We start from the raw sequence: 21,977 nt of genomic DNA, 5'->3' as shown, positions 1-21,977 counted from the left end.
GAGAAATTAAAAAAGAGGAAAAGTTCAAGAAAGGTTAACCCATACTCTGTCACCTTTAATCTGCAACAGTACATGAACATAAACACAAATACCAACTTTGCCAGTCTTTACTTCCAACCATAAATTTTTTAGATGCATTTTAAACTGCAGGCAACCATCTAAAAAATGTTATTTTCTTAATCCACTAACCAGCAAAAGTGGCAGTTGGAAATGATGAGGAACTCCTCTGAGACAATCCCACAGGCTACACTAAAGTCGCTCCTGGATTGTTTCATCCACATAAAAGCACTCCATCTCAAAGACAGGTTGGTCAAACAAAGGCGATGCAGCACACTGACTCCAAGTGTGGATCGCCAGTAAGTGCTTTAGATTCACTTTTAGAGTACGGTAGTGTCAGAATGATGTCATGGAAATGGAAGTGATGCCATTTTATCTTCTTCAGAAATCCCATGTACACCAAAAGATCACACAGAAACATTGGTGAAGTGCACAACATCTGTAAAAGAGCTGTGTTTTGATCTTCAGAGAAACAGACAGAAAAGGAGATGAAAAGCAGGCTATACCAACTTTTGCCGAGTACAAGTCCCATCGGTTACTTTTGCTATTCTCTTCACGCTTGCAAATACAACACTTACTCCTTGCAGTTCATAATCATACCCTCAAATGTCTATTTAAAGATTAGGTGCTTGATTACAAACCTCTTGAGCCAACAACCACCAACCATGTCACTGCTTGATTCTCTCAGTTGTTGCTAATCAGCTAATTGAGCTAACACCAGGAGTTACTCACTTGCTAATATCACTGCAATCAATTCTCTCCTTTCCTCTCCAACTTAGCGTGTTGAAGCTGAGATCATCTTCTGCCTTTATTAGTGACAGAGGTAAACATGATAAATGCAGTCTATTTGGGTTATGAGCCTTGCTAATTGGAAACATGCCCCCCCATTAGCTGCTGTATCTTGCTAGTAATCATATTGTGGGCTCCAGCTGCTGTATGGCCTATTAGCCATTTCTAATCAACCCCTGTGAAGTCAAGAATTTAAAATGGCTGTTCTGTGCTAGACGGAATCCTGAGGACATGCTACATTCAAATTCATGCTAGTTTTCCATGACCATCAACCCTAGCTTTAATGGAACAACCTAAAAACTCTACTACCAAGTTTATTGCATGCTAGTGTTTGACCTTGGAAATATTACTCTTGAACTATGGTGCAGTAGGTATAGTAAGCTAGTAAGCCTAACATACTAATGCTAGAATACATTCCTTGTGTTTTTAAATGAAACTAAACCTCTTAGGTTTGGTGTTAAGCCATGATTTGATACATTTGGTTAAGCTAACAGATATAACATCACTTTTATTCACATAATATGAAAACTTTTCCCCCAAAACTGTTCATCAATACATCAGTGACAGTAACCCCATCTCAATGAAATTAACTCCCTGTCATCTCCAAAGGGAAAGATGGAAAGCTAGAGATTTCTGCTGAGATATCTCTAAAGCACCTGGACATATCGCTCTCCTTCAGGAGGACCATCAAACCTTGTGAGCTCTCTGAGACACTGCCACGCTGGTTGATTGATTCCATCCTCAGAGATTCATCTAGGTATTGACTGTGTGCAGTGTGAGTGTAGGTGTGTCTCTGGGTGTTTGAGTCAGGGAGAGAGAGACAGTGTCTGATAAAGACAGAGCCAGTGGGCAGGGTGATCTACGGCCTGTTTAGATCCTCATTTCCCAGAGTTCATAGCTCTCTTCCATCAACCTGCAGGCAGAGAGCCAAGCCTTTGCTCGCTCCTCCACGGTGGTCTAATTCATCCTCACTTAGAAAAGGTAAAGGCTGGCACTGTCTGCCTCAACAGATCCAAAGGCAACTCATTTTTATCACTTCACTTTGATCTGCACTCTCTATGATGTATTATCTTGATTGTGCTGTGAGGATATTTTGTTTTAGAGCTCCATATGCTCAGCAGCAAAGGAAAAAGGGAGACTCAGTCTGTGAAGAATGTCCTTAAGTAAAGGTTAAACACCAGCAAATGTAGCTAAGGGAAGAAACAACCTTATAACAAGACATTTGCACCCACCCACAGTCATGATTACACACTGAAAATACCTGTAGGATTGTGCACACTTTAACTCCTACACATGCTGTCAAACTCGCCCATTTAAAAGCCTCTAATTCAGACAGGTTTAAACACCTTCCAAAAAAGCAGATGGTTCTAAAATGAGGCTTATTTTGGATATCACTCCACTCAGCACAGGTGGGTGCAGCTGGAGCAGGTGTGTGTTGGTGTAACAGGGCCAGGGGCTTGATGCAGATTTGTAGTTCATTATATCCAGCTGTGCATTTGTAGCTCTGACAGACCTTCACTGGAATGACACCTCGCTAACACACACAGATGGTCGGCCACAGCTGAGGAAAAATCTGGTTGATTTTGTGAAGGGGGAAAGTATTACTGTGAGTTGAATAGTAATGACACAGTTAATGTTAGCAAAAATAAATAAATAAAAAATCCTCAAGCCGCAGTCTTTCTTCCACACATATATAACTAAAAGCTGAGGAAGTAACAACGTATGCTAATGACTTTTTGCCAATAAGTGTTTGAAAAATGTTCAGTATAATTTAAGAGTCTAGAGGAGCTGCTATTAAACCTAAAGATGTGGAGACTGACTCAGTTTGCAAAGGCTGCAGTCGTCATGCATTTAAAGATTCATATACATCTACAGGATTTGTGGAGCTGTAAAATGTATTGCTTTGAATAAGCCATTAAACGTTAGTAATTTTGGGACAACTCTTAGTGAGAAGTTGCAGCAGGAAAAGCATCATGCCTATAAACTAAATCTGCAGCTCAGGCTTTATTTTCTCATGTGGATGCATCTGGCCCTGTCTCATTCAGACTTATGTCCTATTTCAAGTTGGGCCAGTCATGGCTGGCTGTTTGAGGCACTTTCATGAACATATGTAACTTGGGATGAACTTGAATCCTTTAAATTGCCTATAAAAACATGAATAGGATGGTAGCTTATGTTTTAATCGTATTGGTTGTCAAGTCATCCACAGCATCTTAGTATTATACAAGGCACATGTTTTAGATGTAACTACGAACCTACCCAACACTTCTATTTCAATTTCAGTTTTTGGTTGCATTGTCTAAAGGCATTTTGTTCTTGGCTCACTGACAACACCCAAGAAAATCAATAACATACTGGTGAGTTCACTATTTTTGGTAAGATGGAAGGCTCCAACCTTAGTTATTTCATGTTTCTCTAAGATTCACACTGAATTGGGTTCAACATTTTGAGAGTGGCCACAACGATAGCTTAAGCTATCTTGGATTCGGTGTCCATACTGTTTGAACAGCACTGTCAGGGCGTACATTTACTGGCCATGACACAAATGCATCATGTCAAAATTTGAAGAAGTTGGACTGTAGAAACTTTGATTTAAATACTTCACCCATTTTTTGCTTCAAACGCTTCAAACGCTTCAGTGATCAACTTGGAACAGAAACACCTAAGCCAAACAAAAGCTAAAGTAGAGGTCTTTTGAGCAGCCACACAAGACATCAATAAGAGGCTTGGGTTTTGAAAACAGTCATCTTAGCACAAAAGTGCTCAATCTGGGATTAAGCATTGAAGCATTTTGCTTGATTTCAACAAAAACATTTCACCTATATGTATTCTAAGCTGTACAGTTGCAAGGACCGTCTATTTTTGCGAGACCAGTTTCTCATTGCATAAATCTATTGCCTGCTGATGAGAAAAAAAACTTTTCTCTGGAGAGAAAAATTATCCGACCATGCCATACTCTAAAGGTGAGAGAGAGCATTTCAGCTACAGCTCGACTCTGCCAAGCAACATAACGCCAAAGACCTGCCATGCTTTCTCAATATCATGTGATTAGAGTTAAAGCGTTTGCTGCTTGATATCCCTAGTGAACAAACACTCATCTTGGAAGCTAATAATAATAATAATAATAATAATAATAATAATAATAACAATTATTATTATTATAATATCAGTTCATAGAATGTGCTTGATTGCACAAAAACTCAGGCCACTAGTAGTTTGGAAATTCACCCCACCATGTAGCTTTTTTCATTCTGTGTAATTAGAGAGTTGTTGTTCGCCACATTAGAGGCTTCAGTGACAAATGACTTAACGAGCTACACAGGGAGTCCTAATTATTCTGCAATTAGAAATGTAATTATGGGTTTCTCCAATGGCTTGCCTGCTAGCTGGCTAGCAGAGACAGAGTGTGCATCACATCTACCGCCAGCTAATCTGTCACACATGAAGAGGTAGATAAGCCTCTGATAACAACCCCATGACTCAAACTTGTAGGCTGTTGAAGTGGCTGAAGTTAAGCACTTAGTTTGTTCGCCATCACTGCAAACAAAAGTACTTGAGGACAAACGGCACAAACTGTTGATTTATATATAAAACTAAATAACATAGAATCATTGTTTAAGTTATGATACATAATGCAGGTAATGAGCTATTACTGGATTTCTTTCAGTCTTTGAGCATTGTGAGTGTTGTAGCTACTGGGTTCATTTTCAATTTTAAAGTCATCACTTTTTAGTGAGCATCAGTTTGATAAAGTCAAAAGACTTAAGTAGAAAAGGTGCAAATCCCATTGGCTGTTACTATGCCTTAGGACAACATTATCATGTTAGAGATTTGTGCAGAGTCAGATGGTGTTAATCAGCCCAACGGCAACAAATGAGTTACTTGACAGTAGCAGAGTTGTTGACCATCAGAGCAAAGTTGTTTGTCTTTTACCAAATGTTGTGTTTTTACTCAAAGGGGAGGCTGTTACGGCCACAGAGCTTCCAGTCCTATACACTCTGAAACGTTGTTTTGACCTTACATATATTTTTGTATTATTTTAAGTCATTGCTAATTACTGGAAAAAAAATGAGACGCAAATGATTGGTTTAGTTATCTTGAGTATTTCTCAATTTTCAGTGAAATTTTTCTAAAAGATCCATCTTGTTTACCCTAAGTAAATATCAGTGTCCTCTTTATTATGCTGCGTGAAAGTATTTTTTTATTAGACAATTTTTCTAATTTTACACGATAGCTGACTGGCGGTGCTCAGAACTGAAGTCAGTGCACATCTAGAAAAGTCAAGGTGTGCTGCAGTACTATTCTGAAAATCACTTTAAGCAGACTTTGGGTTAAATCTACAAAAAAGTTCAAATATAATAAACTTTTCCACAGTCCTGTTTTTTTGGAACAACAATTTGTTTCAGCAGATTTTCTAGCTTCAGGACATTTATACAGTTTTGGACCAAATTATCCAAGGTCATGGTTATGAGGTATGAATGTGGTGCAATATTGATCCCTGAGGGAGACAATTCATCTTTTGGAGCAGGCGGCGCAGTAAAGGGGCAGGTGAGCAGCCGTATCCTTGGAGGTTGTATGAGCTCACTTGCTTGCTGTACATGGTCTTGTTTAAATAATGTGTGAGATATTGTAATTATTTAATTTTTCTACATTTGTTTTATTTTCTTACACGATGCCCAGTTATTCCTTCTGTGTTTAGAGTAAGATTTGTATGGTTTCCTTGTGCCTCACGGAAAAACAAGCTACAAAATCAGTGAGCATACTGTTCATTGTTTCAGGGTCAGTGTGTGTTTGCCATGCTGGCAGGCACTGTTGGGACTCATGCACTACTAGTACTATGTTGAAGCAGAGAGGCACTTGTGCCAGTTATAACAGATGAGGGCTAAAAGGGTATAGCCCAACAAACTCCACCCTGAGCCCTGGATGACCTGCCAGCCTGGCAGCATTCTGCAGTAACCCATTCCAAGGCTTGGCCCTTTTGCAGGCTTTGGGCTGCATTGAAAAATCTGTGTTCAAACCAGCATCGTGCATACTGAGCAATCCATAGCATGACTTTTGTGAGGCATGCCTCTCAAGGAGATTTTATATTTTCAAGAGAAAGTTTGTAAGATCAGGTACATTCTATCAATAACAGACAGGAATATCTAAAAATTTGGATGATTACATAAATCTAGGAAACAGCTCTTTACAGGTTAAAGGAAAAAAAAATGTTTAACTCAGTACTGTTAACCCTTACGAACACACATTCTCTGACCAAGTTTACTTTGTCAAACTCTCATAAAGTCACTGTGAACTACACTCTCCGTTGATCACTTTCACACTAAAAGCCTTACAAGGACTTCTTCTTCTGCAACCACAGTCTAGCACCACCAAACTTTGGGTCATGTGACACAGGATTTCACCATCAGTCTCACGCTCCCACCCTGCCCAGACAAATCTCACGCCAGAACACTATACCATAGAAACACTGTGGTGTGTGTAATGTATATCTCTGTGTTGATCGGTCAGCTGCTCAGACATAGATTTTGAGCTGCCTTTGACTCTGATTGGCTTCTGTCAGAGACAATGAACAAGAGCGAAGATCAAAAATGAATATAATTGTCAGTTATTGTTTTGACATTTAAGGTGGCTTGATTTTTACACAATGTTGACGATAGCAGAGTAAAGTAAAAGAAGATACTCCACCATAAAAGAGCCAATAATGTTTATTTCTTCTGTAAAGATCGCCTTTTTTGAATGAATGTGTATGTGGTTTCCGGTGTTTCTGCAGCCAGCCTCAAGCAGATGCTCAATGAACTGCAGTTTATAACTCTTCTGCATGGGCTTCATCTTTTGAGACCGGAGGCTGCCGCTTAGTACAAAGCCTTTGAAAGGAACCACATGTAAATGGTTTGGTTGTCATGCAAGGTTTGGGAGTTTAGTTTAACACCTCAGAAAGTGTTTAATGATTTAAGAGTTTAATCAGTTATTTCTTACCTTTGATTTATATTAAAATTACTCAGTTTTAAAGAGACCTCGTGAAAAATGAAAGATCGAATTTTATTAGAATGTAATCTTCTTTCAGGGATTTGAATTCATTTTTTGTTATTGTTATTTATGTGTTTTCCTTTTACATAATTGACTTTCCAGCACAAATGGTCACACAAATATTCACCAGAATTCAGGGAATCAAGGGTTAGATGCTAAAAATGTCCTGGGGGAGGACCTCCAAACCCGCTTCTTGTTACCTCTGCCTGTTTATGTTTAAATTAACCCTTAATGTTGAGTATCAGGGGTTGAAAAGGAAGTGCTCTTTCATTTTTTTTTTTTTTTAAACCCTGTCCCTGTCCCCAGTTGCCGAGCCAGGGGGTGTCCCTGGCCACCTCTGAAAACTGATTGGCCACCCTGAAATTCTTAAACATGATTGGCTATTTGCCATGTCAAAGGCAATACAAATATTGAAATCAGCTATTGTGTTGTTGTGTTTCAACAAGCTACAGAGACAGTAGTGTCTATGGATTTGAATATTGTTTTTGTTGATGCTTTGACTTTGGACAATCATCTTCATTTTGAGTCCTTAAAGAGTTCAGTTCAGCAGATTTAAAGGTTGACGCTGTCGAGTTACATTTTTAATTTTAGCATTAGAAATCTAAAAAAAATTAACAATTTTTAAATAAGTTAAAGTAGATGTGATTATTGGAAGTAACCCTCCTAGGTTTGGGGTAAGCCCCTAATGGTTTCCACACCTATCCACCCCTTAACAGTCAGTGCCCCAGTTTGGCCACCCAAGTCAAAACTGTGCAGCTCCGCCACTGCCTGTCCCTCAAGCAGCCTGAGAACACCACTGTCTATTATTATGTAAAATCATATTATGTGATCCAAATAAGCACACGTGATTAAGTGCAAGTACATGAGATTATGTCCATGTTATAAAAATGTGACTCCAGCCAGACACTCAAAGTAGGCAACCCTGCTATGGTGGACATTTGGAGCCCTTGTGTAGGTGACAAACAACCAGTCAAAGACTGAATAACCACCTTCCTTAGTTAGTAAAGCAGATTTAACATAAGACCACTTTTATAGTAATAACTAAACTGAAACTTCAGGACCATAGCACAATAAAACAACACTGGGGCAGACAACAGAAGCATTGGACACTGCAAAGTGCACCCTCATGTGTTAAAACAACGCAAATGTGTAGTGCTTTTGAGTGCTGTACCTGTGTTAGCTGCAGCATCTGATACGTCCACCTCCTAAGTCCAGCTCCGATTCTCCAGTCTTGATTGTAGAATTATTTTCAAAGCAAAAACTCGGCCTCTCTTTTCGGTTCGTCTCTCAAAGCTCTCACCCATTTAAAGCTGAATGAGTGGTTGTCGAAAGCAGCCGGGAAATTGATTAAAAGTCCAAAGCAGCAGGAAACCATACTCCACAAAGCCCGCTGCAGCCACAAACTCAAAACTGACACAGAAGTCATCGTTGTTTAAATCGAAGAGGGACATTATTGACCGGAGACTTTTACCTGCGCTAATGGTTCATGTGGAGACACAGCTGCTTAAAAAAGGCTGAAAATACACAGCTGTTCTTGCGAATGTGTTGTTATTTATATTGGCTGTTTTTTAATATAATGTATTATCCATCCAATGCCCAAACATGTCTTAAACTGGCGTACAAGTCGCTACGTATCCACTTCCCATGTTCATCGTTTGTTCTGTGACAACACTGCTACCTTTTAATTGACTTGCTCAGCACAGACCTGTTTCAAACACACCTGTTCCACTAGGTATGTTTGATTTGCGCACTAAGCGCGCTCGCCGGGTGGTGCGCTAAACCAGTGATTCATTTACATGCAATACTCTTAATTCATGCAGCTCATAAAGCTTACCACAGTTATTACATATAGTGGTCCTTGATTTTATTGCACTGTCAGCATTTCCTCTGCGTAAACTGCTGACATAGGTCTGATATAGCCAATTTTAGCCTAGTTTTTTAATGTTCCAACATGAGAGTAACACACAAGGTGATAACAAGAACAACACAGCTGAGTAAATGAATCAAGACTCCAACACATTTGGGATCAGACTTTTAATTGGACTTAAATTCACATAAATAACATTGGTTCATATATATTTTGTATATTATACAACTTTATATAATATATATTTTCCCCCTATGATTTACATTCCTCTCTGGCTAAAAGTATCTCTCACATCTATGGAAACAGAAGGCCTTGCATGAATGCAACGCTGCTCTTTTTGTGCTGTTTATCAAGGTCCAGAAGCCAAAAGGAGAGGAGAGTGTTTCTCATGAGTTGTAAAAAATAATTTTCCAAGTTACACAAACGAAAAAAGCAAAAAGGAAGGATCTATTGCATCGTCTCTAGGGTTTTACACTGCACTACAAGGAGTGGGAAGCTATTGAAAATCATTCACTGTATATATTTACCTGTACTGACTGGTGACACAAAGAAAGAGCACTGCAAACTATCTGATATGCATGGAAATGAACATTTCCTCTCTGATTATTCTCATCATGTTTTTTTTCATTAAAAAAAGAGAGAATATGCTTGACACAAGATAAGAAACCCCATGTTGAAGATAAGGAAAGAGTTATGAACCTGCAGCAAGGTCACGTAATCATGCAGTGACCCTGCCAAGCACAGTTGCACAGATGAGTTGAGCTTGTCAGTCTGGATCACAAATCAACACACGGCTGTTTCGGGCCTGTGACCAACATTATTCACCAAGATGGGTCGGTATCTGGAAGTCAGGTAACATTCAGAAAAAACTCCCCTTGTACTAGAACTTCACTATCTCTGTTGCATGTAGTTCTCAGGAAATCAATACTATAAAGACTGAGATATTACACTGTTGCCCTTTTGAAAAATTCAGTTTAAAAGATACAGTGGGATGACACCAGTTAAGAATGTCACTACTTCTCATAGCTGGGAGTTTGTATCTTTGTATCTCTGGTTTAACTCTGTGACCAAAAGGAAAAGCGAATGACTGAACTCAAAAAGGATGAATTGTTTTTAAAGTCAAGCGAGTTATTACATGATGTAACACAATATTCAACAACAATTCATGATGGTGAGTAAAGGATGGAAATGTCAACAAGATGCAATTTTTTTTTGTCAAATCAAACAAGATGGCAGCTAAAACATCATTTTTTTTCAACACAACCTCTACTGTCACTTTATTTTTAACCTATATTTTCCGCTTCATAAATCTGCATAAACTATGATACATTGATTGTCTGAGTTAGAGCCACTACCTGAACGTCAAACCAGAGAAAACCTTCCACAAACTCCAAATAAAATAAAAAAAATACATCCAGCTCTCTGGCTGTTATTTGGTAGTGATGGGTGACTAAAAGAGTTTGAGGTCAAGTCTGTTGTGAGCGATCATAAATATGAAAAATTAGATTTGATGAGCTATTTCAATGATCTGTCGAACCAGAGAGGGATCCCGCAGTGTTTCATGCATTTATCATGACAAGGCCGACCTAAACAAAAACACAACATGTGAATTGGTTTGTGTGTGCATGTGTGCGTGTTAACATATCACAGAGGAAAACACAATCATGCCATGACATTGCGACAGACACCAAGTTAAGTGTAAACTCCCTCCTTCCCTGAATCATTGAAAACAGAGTGAACTCTAGCAGAAAGAAAACAGCTATTACTTTTTCTTTAGTTCATCATGATAAAAAGCACATAAGATCATCATAATCATATCCCTTTCTTAAGTCAACAAACTTTCTATGTGTTATGAAAAAGAGCAACAGGGAGGGAAAGTCACTAATTGTGTTTAAAGCACAGTGAAAAAATCTTAACTTTACAGCAGGGGCTTCTTTTATAGTACAAAGTGCTCTGAGTGAGGTGTTACCAAAACAAATGGAAAAATAAAGTTTAACAGTGTTTTATTGCAATACATTTTCTTATGGTTAGTTATCAGCAACCATTATAATTTTTAACCATAAATCACTTTCTTAATATGAGTATAAAGATGCAGTGATGGAGATTTTAAGACAAGCTCACACAACTAGCAGCAGTGCTAGCAGACACTTTTCCTCCACATTACATTCCCTACCACCTCGTTCCATTTACCTTCATACTCAAGGGAAATAATGTAGATTAAAAAGTGCATCATGAATATGTTGAGACTATTAATAAAATTGAACCATCTTTTTTTGTCATAAATAACACACTTTTCTTTAATAGCCAATAAATCTCTTATTATACAAGTCGAGTAGTCACATGATGCCCTGAACTTGTTTAATATTTGCGAGCAACATTAGCAATTCCTGAAAGTTGGAAGTTAGGACCCGCCAACAACAAACAGGACCGCTGCGTCAAGGAAGATGATCAAGAAAAAGGCTGAAGCAATAATAAATTACAGATAATGAGGCTACAACATATGAATAGTGACACCAGAGGATTTTTAATGGATTTGTTGTAACAGAATAAGAGCCTGAAGACACTATTTATACTTTGCTAAGCTAACCCTAAAACTGCTAGCTGTGGCTGTATGTTAGGTGCACAAGCATAAGTGTGTTGATCTTCTCTTCAAAATCTTTCCAGAAGAGCAAACACTCTGTTTAAATATGTTCTCAAATTTTTGTGTTTTATTTTAAATATGGTTCACTGATAGATTACCAAAATGAGAAACAGCACTGAAATAAGATAATGTTCAAATGTCTATAGTCACAGGATTCTTTGCTGCTTCTATAACTTCATATATATCTTTTTAAACACCTCAGGTGAGATACCAAGTTGTCTCACTATTCACATGTTGTAACTTCAAACTGTAAATGGATGACAAGAAAATGACCTCCTTGGACTTAAGCACAAAGGGTCATATTGAGAGGAAATTAAATCAAAATCGAAGACCGTAAGTGGTCAAGAAAACCAACTGACCGGTCCTGCCCCCAGTGACTCCAGAGCAACACATGAATTTTTATGTTAATTGACATTTACAGTCAAGAGCCCTCTTTCCCATTCAACTGATGGATTTGTAAAGCATTGGATGGCTACAAACTAACAGGCCTGACATTTTTCCAGACTGGTGTGCATATTTCCAACACTTTCTAAATCCATAAGAAAGTATCTGGTTCACTCTTAATACAGAGGAGAGAGCAGAACTCAGTCACACTGTCCATGTCTTTCAGCCTCCGGGCCTGATTTGACTCTGCTCGGCCGTGATTGGACCTTCCTCAGTGGCAGCTCTTCATCCCTGTCAAGTATGGAGACTCTTGTCGACACAGGCCCATCTGCTGCTGCTGCTGCTGCTCTTGAAGATCGGTGGCCACGCCATCGACAAAGTCAGGGACTGGTAGCCCTGAGAGGATCATGACCGACTTGTTCCAGATCATGAAAGTGGGTACGACAGGCAGGAGGAAGGAGATTTCGAAGGTGTGGATGTGCTGGGAGTTCATTGCATCATGGAATGACAGTGAGTTGTTGTCATAGTCCAGCAGGACACCAAGTCGCCTCAGCTGCATGCTGGCCTCCACCAGCATCTCCTTGCCATCGTGGCGCACCATAAAGTTGTTGTTGCAGCGTGAGAACACCCATGAGGATGAGTTCTTGCCACTCCATTCATTTTTGGGGGCTGATTTGTAAGCCACGCCGATGGCATACCTGCAGGGAAGGAACATTTTGGAATGCATGAGTCATCTGAAAGTAGCGTCCTCCTTAATGACTTTACTTGAACAGTTGAGCTACTTCATGTTGAGGACACACAAGATAGGCACAGCCCCTTTGGGTCTTTCCTACATGAAGAGGTCTACTTCAGAGCCAATTAGTGAATGGAATATAAATAGGAAAGGAGTTTACACACAGTGCGGTGGGTAGTGTCTGTTTTGCGTTTGAGTTTGCATAGCAGCCTAGTTTTAAACTCCCTAAAGAAAGATATTTCGGTTTATTAAGCCTCCAGGCTTATATAACACACTGCTGAGCATTTTTCTTACCACGTGGACGCCCCCAGCAGCACCTCCCAGTAGTGGCACCCGCTGTCAATGAAGACATTAGCAGCTGCACCGTAGGAGCCTGTGCCGCCAAAACGCTCCGGGGTGTGGCTCTTCTTCAGTGAGCTCTCATCCTTCTCCATGGTCAGACAGTCGTTGGAAAGACGTAACTTCTTGTGGGCTGTCTTTGGGTCCAACTTGAAGGGTTGACCTAGAAAGAGACAGAATTTTAAGCTTTGAAGAGTCTTTTACTGTGTTTTGGCAGCTAATGAGGCCAAAAATGATAAAGATAATACAGTAATCATCATTGAGAGCAACATAATTTTTATTATTATCATCTTCACCTTTAAAAGAAAAAAAATTTAGGGAGGGGATTGGAGGGTGGAAATAGCACTTTTTATATTGATATGACAAAGTTGGGAGGAAGAAAAAAATTAATATAACAATGACATTAAAATATTATTTCAACAATTATACATATAAAAGCTGAAATTGTCTGGTCTGAGCTTTTTGTTGAGTTGCAAAATCACTAAATTGGGCCAAACTGAGCAGACAATGCCACAGGATTGGCAAGTGAAGGAGCTGTGCGTAACAAATTAGAGCAAGATTTCAGGTCACAGCAGCAGCAAAAAGAAGAAAACAAACAGAAAGTGAGTTGAGAAGTGCTTGCAGAGAACTCACAGGGAGACAGAAGAGGAGAATGTTTGAAATACAAGGGCGAGAGTCTAAACTTCAAAGCGTCGCACAGCCTTTGGTGAAAACATTTCATAACAGCGGAGGAAGCCACCCGGCATTCTCCTTTGTGCCTGCCATCACACAGACTTGGAAATTAGCTGAAGGAAATAGCCTTCACTTCCACTGCAGTAGGTAGCGGACGGGGCTATTCTACGGAAATGCTGCTCTCTGGTTTCAACAATTCAATTTGCAGTGACACCAGTAATTTGGGTGTAATGGGTGGAAAATTGAGCAGGTGAAACTAGGTGAGTGGCATCGAGAGAGGAATGCAGCAGTGAGGAGGAGAGGAGAAGTTGAGGGGATGATGTGAGGCCGAGATACGTGAGTGTGTGTGTCCATACGTACGCACGTACCCGTGTGTGTGTGTGTGTGTGTGTAGGCTTCATGGAGGTCAGCCACGTCCCTCCTGGACCTGACATTTAACTCTGACACCTCTCATCTCATCTCTCAGCCTCCCTGAGCCTCCCACAGCTTAATAAGCGACACAATGAGGACCTCCTCCCCTCCCTCTATCTGTCCTCTCCTTCATCTCTCTTCCTCCATTCTCTCCTTCTCATCCTCCATATCCTCTCTCCTCTCTCTCACCCACTTCCCTCCAATAATCCGCGTGGTGAGTGTGTGTTACCGCATGTGGATATGAGACGACGAGGCCAATGTGCTGCTGGCAGCCAATTACATTAATGCGCTCTCTTCTTTGAACTGCTTATCGCTGCCAGCGCAGCCATTTCCAAACACTGGGGCTCTGTCATGCCTTTCCAGGGGATGACTCCTGAGAGCCTGGGCTGGGCCTGAGGTTGGGGAAGGGGAGACACATGTGACCATAGAGGACAAGCAGACACGCACATGCAGCAACTCCAGCCTACACACAAGCAGACATACAGTATGAGACATGATGAGAAATGTTTTCAGGCAATGCCAGCAGGATTCTTTTAAGTGGCAAAAGTCATGCAGGATAAGCTTCATTTGAATCATGACTGTCAACTATGTGAGAATAATTGTGTTTGTACACACTGTATGACTGGATAGATACTGTACTATGAATGAATGAGAATTTGGTTTGCACAGGACAAATGGTAGCTGTAACACAAACAGAACTTTTCCTCTATACAGTTTTGGCAGGCTTGCAAATTAAACTCTTCCCAGATTTCACAAAACTGAAAATGCGTCATTGTCTGCAGCTGCCCAGCCGTACAATTAATGTCGCTTCAGAGGGATTTACTGTTCCTTTTAGTCTTCCACATTTATCTAACACTTGTAGTGACTTTTCCAACAATATGTCTACACACAAATTTGCAGATTTTGAAATGTAATACACGATTATGGGCCTGCTGCTACTTGTAAAGGCAGTCAGAGTATAAATGATATCAGTATTAATATAAGTCAGATAAGGTGCATTTTGACCAAGAGTTTGAGGGTCTTTTAGCCCCCAGAACTACTTTACCCGGAACTAAAAGGTTCCTGTGCCCCCATTGTTGTCTGCGTTTCGACCGCGGGCTAGTGACATATGGAGAAAAAAAAAAAATTTAACTAATATTTTAAAATCTTAATAAAAAACTAAACTAGTATGCATTCCCAGGAACTTCCTCTGTGTTTCAACAACTGTGTAAACTCCACAAACACCGTTATGTTCAACCAAAAGTCCCAGGACCTTTGAAAGTACTACCCCCCAAGCAGGGGCTTTTCAGGGGGGGAGATTCTCTACCCCTGAACTAAATTTAGACCCTGGTTCCTCCGGTGGAAACGCATGTAGTTCAGGGGTAAAGTCCCTAGTTTCGGGGTAAAGTTCCTGCGGTCTAAAGACGCCTATAGAGATCATTCTGCATTTCACATTTCATTACACTTAGCTTTAACTTTAATTTTAGTCTGAACTAGCTGAAACTGATCTCTCTACAGATTCTGCATGATAATGTAGAACTGGTACTTTGGGGTTTGGATTTACAGCATGAGAAGTGCTCCTTTATGCAGGTAAATCAGTCAATGCGGAGAGCAGAAGTAGGCAGGATGAACAAGGCCATGATGACATCCCAAACAATGATTCACTTATATCTGTAAACAGAAATATCAATGCAAGTGCAGCTTTAACTTCAGTGACAAATCTGCATGACGCTACACTTCTAAAACCAATCAGTAGTTAGATTTCCCGTCAACCTGGAATGCATCAGAAATGATCGAACTGTTAACAAATGGGAAGCATTTTAAAAGTTACTTTCTTTTCCCCTTGTCAGACAGACCTGACAAAATTTGCATTTCTACTATTGACAAATCAACATCATAATTTTGTTGTTTCGCCACATTACCCCAGTATTACTGAAAAGCTGGCATTAATTTCAGAGACATTGTTGTCAGAACATGATGGATAATGATTGCAGACAGGATCTGAGATCACCTGAAACAGACTGAAATAAATAAAGATGCCGTTAAATGAGCTACAAATGCAAATCAGACCTTCAGGATTATGTAGTTTTCTATGTCTATACATGCTGCTACAGGTAATTGTCAGATGACAATCAAAACAACATTTGTCTCAATTTTTCACAGAAAAAATTCCACAGTCATATGTATGTCTGTTCACAGAGGTTGCCAAAATCCACAGTGCTTTTACTAAAGGATCTGATCAATGCTCCTACCATTGAAGATTGTTGCAGAGTGGACATGAAATGAATATACCTGTGACCTGTAGTCACTGTGACTAAGGTTGTATTTTCTAGCAGCACTCAGAAAAAGTGCTGGTATGATTTATTCTAGGTGAGGTGCAATACACAAAACATATCAAATAAAAACACCATAGCGACACAGATGACACAGTTATTTGATACTGTAGTATCACAGTATCACACTTATATACTAACACACACTGACACACAATGTCAGAATTTCTATTACTAAACAATAAGACAGGACAGGATAACACAATCCCCCTGAACAGCTAATCCCACAGACTTGCTTTCTTAGCCGTATCTGCGATTAGCCTGTTCCCGCTCTGTGAGACAGACATAATCAAAGATATTTCCAACTGTCTGCAGAGGTGATAACTGCTCTCTGTTTGACTGCCTTGGAGCAGTGCATTGTTACCCACTGGAACATCTTTAATGGAAACTTGTAAAACAAAAATGGAACAGTATCGAGAAAATAAAAGAGGGTAAAAATAAAAGGGGGAGCATGCATGAAAAGCAATTTAATTCTGGCTTAATTTCACTCAGCCCTTGTTGAAATACTTGCAGTGGGATAGAATCTGGGTAATTGACTTTATTTCAATTCAGTCAATTTCACTCGCGCTCCCTTTTTTCCCTGGCTCCCACATTTGCTGAGGGATAGATAGAGCTTAGTCTGTAATGAGGGAGAATGAAAGAAAAAAGCTCAATTTTAATGCATAACTAAACAATTACTGCAGCAGAAACAAAAGCATCAGGGACTCCAAGAGCTCTCAGAGGTCCAACTCAATCTGATTCCTTAACACAGGTTTCAACATCTCGTTCAGGGTAATTCAAATGCATAGTGGCATACTACTTGGTGTGTAATGTGGTATGTAATCCAGCAATGCTGACCCGCTAAAACAAGGATTTACACTGGTGAGATTAAATATGCATCAATCATGTAACAGGGCTGGGGACGCACAACAGCACAAGATGAGAGGTGTGTAGCAGGCTTTCCTGACTTCATGTTTCATGTATCACACCTCTCACCTCTTAATGACTACTTTAGCCTCTTTTTTTCACTTAACTCCCATAAAACATGTCTTCCTGTAGTGAAGAGCAAAGACAAACAGACAGCAGTGACTGATCTGCTCTTACTTCACCCTTATATGAACTCGGTAGTGTCTTCAGAGACCAGTGCTAGAAAAATAATTTTCACTGAAGGGTTTCTATCTGCTTTTAAATTCTCTGTGATTAAGAAGCCATTTTTTGGAAAGAAAGTTTCTGTGATTAAGTAAAGCATGTCAAACATTTTTTTCCCAACAGGAGTCACCAGGAGTACTACTGGTTGTGTGTGGAACATGTATCCATTTATCAAACTCTGTTTTTGCATTAGTGCTGCTTGTCTTCTCTACCACTGGATCAATACAGACAAACGAAGTAAGCTTTGTGTGAATGATCTAAAAATGTCCAACATGCATGGTGCTAGTGCGGTTGAAGCCCACCAACCGGGTCATTCAAAGCTGAAATGTGTTGTTTTAAAACTAAAATATACCTATTACATTATGTCATGCTATCTTACGTTATGCTATGCTATGTTATGTAATGCCATCATGTTATGCAATGCTATGCAATGCTATGCTATGCAATGCTATGTTATATAATGTTATGTTATGTTATATTATAATATGTATTGATGTGCTATGCCTGCAAATGACAGAAAATGTTAAAGCATCAAAACAGGCTGTACAAACAGGCTCTAGCACTGAAGGTCAATGCCATTAGCTCCAGTGGCGAGATAAGACCAAAAAGCTGAGCCCATGACCCAAATGCAACACCAGATATATTTAAAAAGTGACAAATATACTTTTTAAAGGATAAAGCTGCTGTTATTCTCCATTTCCCCAGATATCTTGTTGTCTAATCCCTTAAAAACAAATACATCAGCAGTCTTTTAATACTCCCTGGACTCCTGTTGCACTCAGCCATGAACAAATCAACTTTTTCGAAATAACTGGTCACTGCAGTGTATGTCATTAATACCTAAACAGACTATTTCAATCTAGACAGCATTAGAGGTCTATTAGGTAGAGGAATAAGCTTTGTAGAGAAAAAGGAGAACTGCAGAATATCACTAGCCTCAGTGTTAAAGCCGTGTTACAGGGATGTCAGTTTTACCACCTTCATACCAATACCAAACATTGCTGCTTTACCCATTGTAAGCTAATCTACTTTAAAGCAGAGCCTTTTGTTGCAACATCAGTATCGGACAATATTTGCCTTTTTGCCAGAAATCAGCTTATCTGTCATGCATCAGTGTCAGGAGCTGATGATTATCTGCTGTACCGCATCAATTCAATGCTGGCAAGCCAGGAGACCTAACTGATGATTCAGTGAAGAGGTTTCGTACTGGGCAGAAAAACAAACCTGTTGGACTGCCTTTTATTTGTTTTCATGGTGAAATGTGGAAGGATTACACCATCTTTGAGAAAGATAAGTGTAGTGCAGTTTGTTAGACGTGCTCCAGTGACATTTCAAGAAGAAGGAGTACAGGTAACAATTTGAATACGTCAACTCTCTTATAGTTCATTTGAAAAAATGACACAGAGAATTACAATGAAAACAACATTGCTGTCAGAATCAGCTATTGGCTTGAAATATGTTAGACTTTTTTCTCATCCCTTGCATCACAAGTAAAGACAAGTTGGGAATATGAATAGAAACCTTAGGGAGTGAGATACAACCAACACAGGTCTTTCACTGGACTCAAACCAGAATCACTGTTTCCACACGGGATGCCTCTTCTCTTCTGATGCCTCTCTCCCCCTCTAACCTATTCTTCTCCTCTTTCTCATCCTCTATTCCCAACACTCCTCTCTCTTCTCATCTCCTCTCCACCTCCTGCTGTTTACTTTAGGGGCTACCTGGTAGCTGGAGGCCTGGTATCAGAGATGCATGCTGGGTAAATATGATTGCAGGTCATTAAACAGTTAGCAAAGAGTTTCGTGAACCCCAGGGACACCCTGACATGCAATATTTTTATCCTGGATTGCAGATGCTGACTACACTACACAGGGAATAGGATCTGAGAAACACACACACACTAACATCACACATGCATTCACAAACACTTTGGGGTACTTGCTGACCCCCTGCTTGGTACACACAATATGGATGCCAGGAATAGTCTCCCCACAGAATAGCAAACATAATAAAGTCAACAGTCCAGTGTTTGACTGTCAGCACAGCAGCTGCCTAAAGGAAGGCCGGTATGCATTCAAATGAGCCTTTGTTTGGACACAAACAATATGCTCAGTCCTTACTTGTCAACAGTAGAGCTGCATGAAGACATAGTTAAGCCTGGATTTACATTGTGGGTACTCCTACTTCACACAATCCTGCAGCTTTGTTCTAGGAAATGACTCAAGTGGATTTATATTTTACAGTAAGAGGCTTTACTCTGTTGGATGGGTGCAAATGTCAAAGTAAGAGGCCAGACTTACAATGCTGCAGGTTAATGTGGTAGCACTCCAGAGTGTGAGGGATTTTTGAGGAAACTAAGGCTGGAATATATACTTGCTTTACCTAATTCAATTTCTGTTCAATTGTTTTATTCACAAAGAGACCATATACTATATTGAACATGGATGTAACCATTTGATGCAATGTACCAGAGTTAGCTTAAAAGCTAATTTTACATCTGCAGTCCCTTGGCAGGTTCGCATGCACGTAATGGCTGCTCCACAGTGTGTTCTGTGCATCTGTTTTGGGTGCTGGCAACCATAGACATATAAAGAGTAGACGCCGCATCGACCGCTACTACCTATTGGCACTGACGAGCTGTGGGGCTGCCATTTTGGTCCGGTCAACCGCTCCACTCAGTGTAATCTGTTTGGCAGGTGCAAATAAGTGTCAGCGCATTTAATCAATCATAACTCGCTGAATACTAAACCGATTTTCATGCGTTTTTTTTCTTCTGCAAACGTCATACATGTAGGTATGATAGGTATGATACAGGACACATGGTTCGGCGTATTTTAATATTCATAGTGGGCTTAACAGTAATAGAATATTCTGATATGTGATATATGTGATGTATGATAAATATTTTGCCGCACAGTGCTCTGGCATCTTGAAGTCTCTGCTGCTTCAGTTTACGTTTACAGGTAGGATCATGGGTAGGATGACCGGATCAAGATGGCGGCCGTATTTCTTGCACCTCAGCAGCCAATGCGGCGTCTACTCTTTATATGTCTATGCTGGCAACGCACAACCTCATAAAACGAATGTGACACATATGTAAGATGCAGAATCCAAATGGACTGTAGGGGTAGTGTAGAGGCAGAGGGGATGTGACAGTCAACACAGAAGCAGGGGGCAACTGGCAGACAGTTTTAAAGACAAGCTGGTGGACCAAGTCTGCAATTTTCCAAATCGGTACAATGCGACATTCCCAGCACACAGTGACAAACATACCTGTCAAGGAAGCTAGCGAGAAATAAGTTTAACCAGCTAAACTAAACAGAAACAAATATGGAACTGTCGGAGCATCAGGGGAAATATTGGATAAATTGAGTGGTTGTGCTCACTGTCAACAGGTCATCAGCTGGCTCAGGTATTTGACATGCACTGGCCTTATGAGATCCAGAGTCAACATAACAGTAGTCTCTGCAAATTCTGCCATGACTCTAGTGTAAATTTCACAAATCCAGTAGTTGCATACAGCCTGAGCTCTCTGGTGTTCCCTCTCGAGATATCCTCCAGTAAGAGATGAAGTGCACAGTCAAGTATGTGAACAACAACAACATACAGTTGTGTACACAAAAAGAACACAAATGGATCCCCTACTCCTTTTTTTTTTTATATATATATATGTACCATTCACAATAATAAAATCCTGGGTTTCCTTCCTTTAAAACCACTCACAGACCTTCAAGGAAAGCAAAAATCTGTGCACACGAGTTAAAATAGATTCCACATCAAAGCTTCACAGAAACTCAAAAAAAAAAGTAGTAAAAGGTTGTTCTTGGCCTGGATACATGTACTGAATTTGTATCTGAGGAAATCACATCTTGTAGTTGACTTCCACCTGCGCTTGCAATCAAACCCAACACTATGAACAGTTTGGACTGGGCCTGAGAGTCTCTGGAGCACTGTATTGAATACTAAGAAGGTGAGACCACTGTATAAAACGGCCTACATAAGCTGCTGATGCCATTCAGTCTGACTATGAATCCTCTCCCCTGTCCTAGAATAACCAAAAGCTTTCCTCTACCACTGCAACTTTGTTTCCTGTTGATGTGAATTAATTACTGACACAGACAGCCAATTAAAAATATAAACAGGGCACAGTCTAATAAAAGCTGTAAAGATGAATGCAGGTTCTTCTTCTGTCACTCTAATAAATAATGACCAAACTCAGAGGCAACCCTTAATTCAGTTTCATGCTCTTCAATGCCTTAATATGCAGCTCTTTCAACACAAATATAATGATGATTATGTTGTCAGCCAGAGGATGCAGCTTTGACTTTTCATTTTAAATGACTGGATACACACTTGAATTTGAATTAATTAGACTTGCTTCATTATTTTTGTTTTTCAAACTGAAAAAATATGAATTTTTGAAAACAAGAAGCAAGAACTGGTACAAAAACTGAGCATTGATGGCAAACAAATACTTTAAAGTTGTACTTAAATTTTATCCATTTACTCAACATTCAGACACTGTAGCTGGACTGGCACAGTGATTTTGCCCTTCTGTGCACGCTCAAGCATGGACTGTATTAATGGGTAAAAAGCAGTGGATTGAGGGCACTCACG

At 39.9% G+C, this 21,977-nt stretch overlaps 2 protein-coding genes across 8 annotated transcripts in view; both read right to left on the bottom strand.

Moving 5' to 3' along the window:
• The window catches only part of pmt (phosphoethanolamine methyltransferase), a 44,100-nt gene extending 35,545 nt beyond the window's left edge, over positions 1-8,555 (bottom strand). For all 4 annotated transcript variants that reach the window (XM_034690712.1, XM_034690711.1, XM_034690713.1 and 1 more), the window contains exon 1: positions 8,045-8,555. The gene's annotated coding sequence lies outside the window, so the exon portion shown is untranslated. The remainder of the gene's footprint in view (positions 1-8,044) is intronic.
• Positions 8,556-8,892: 337 nt separating this feature from the next.
• Positions 8,893-21,977, bottom strand: part of mid2 (midline 2) — a 169,623-nt gene continuing 156,538 nt past the window's right edge. For all 4 annotated transcript variants that reach the window (XM_034689093.1, XM_034689097.1, XM_034689095.1 and 1 more), the window contains 2 exons: positions 12,793-13,000; positions 8,893-12,463 (listed from right to left, as the gene is read on the bottom strand). In XM_034689093.1, the coding sequence (XP_034544984.1) occupies positions 12,037-12,463; positions 12,793-13,000 (635 nt within the window). In that variant the 3' untranslated portion in view covers positions 8,893-12,036. The remainder of the gene's footprint in view (positions 12,464-12,792; positions 13,001-21,977) is intronic.

This window comes from Notolabrus celidotus, chromosome 8 (assembly GCF_009762535.1).
Source record: "Notolabrus celidotus isolate fNotCel1 chromosome 8, fNotCel1.pri, whole genome shotgun sequence".
Classification (NCBI taxonomy): Eukaryota; Metazoa; Chordata; class Actinopteri; order Labriformes; family Labridae; genus Notolabrus; species Notolabrus celidotus.
The sequence above is the reverse complement of the archived record's forward strand: the minus strand, read 5'-3'. Positions and strand labels throughout refer to the sequence as shown.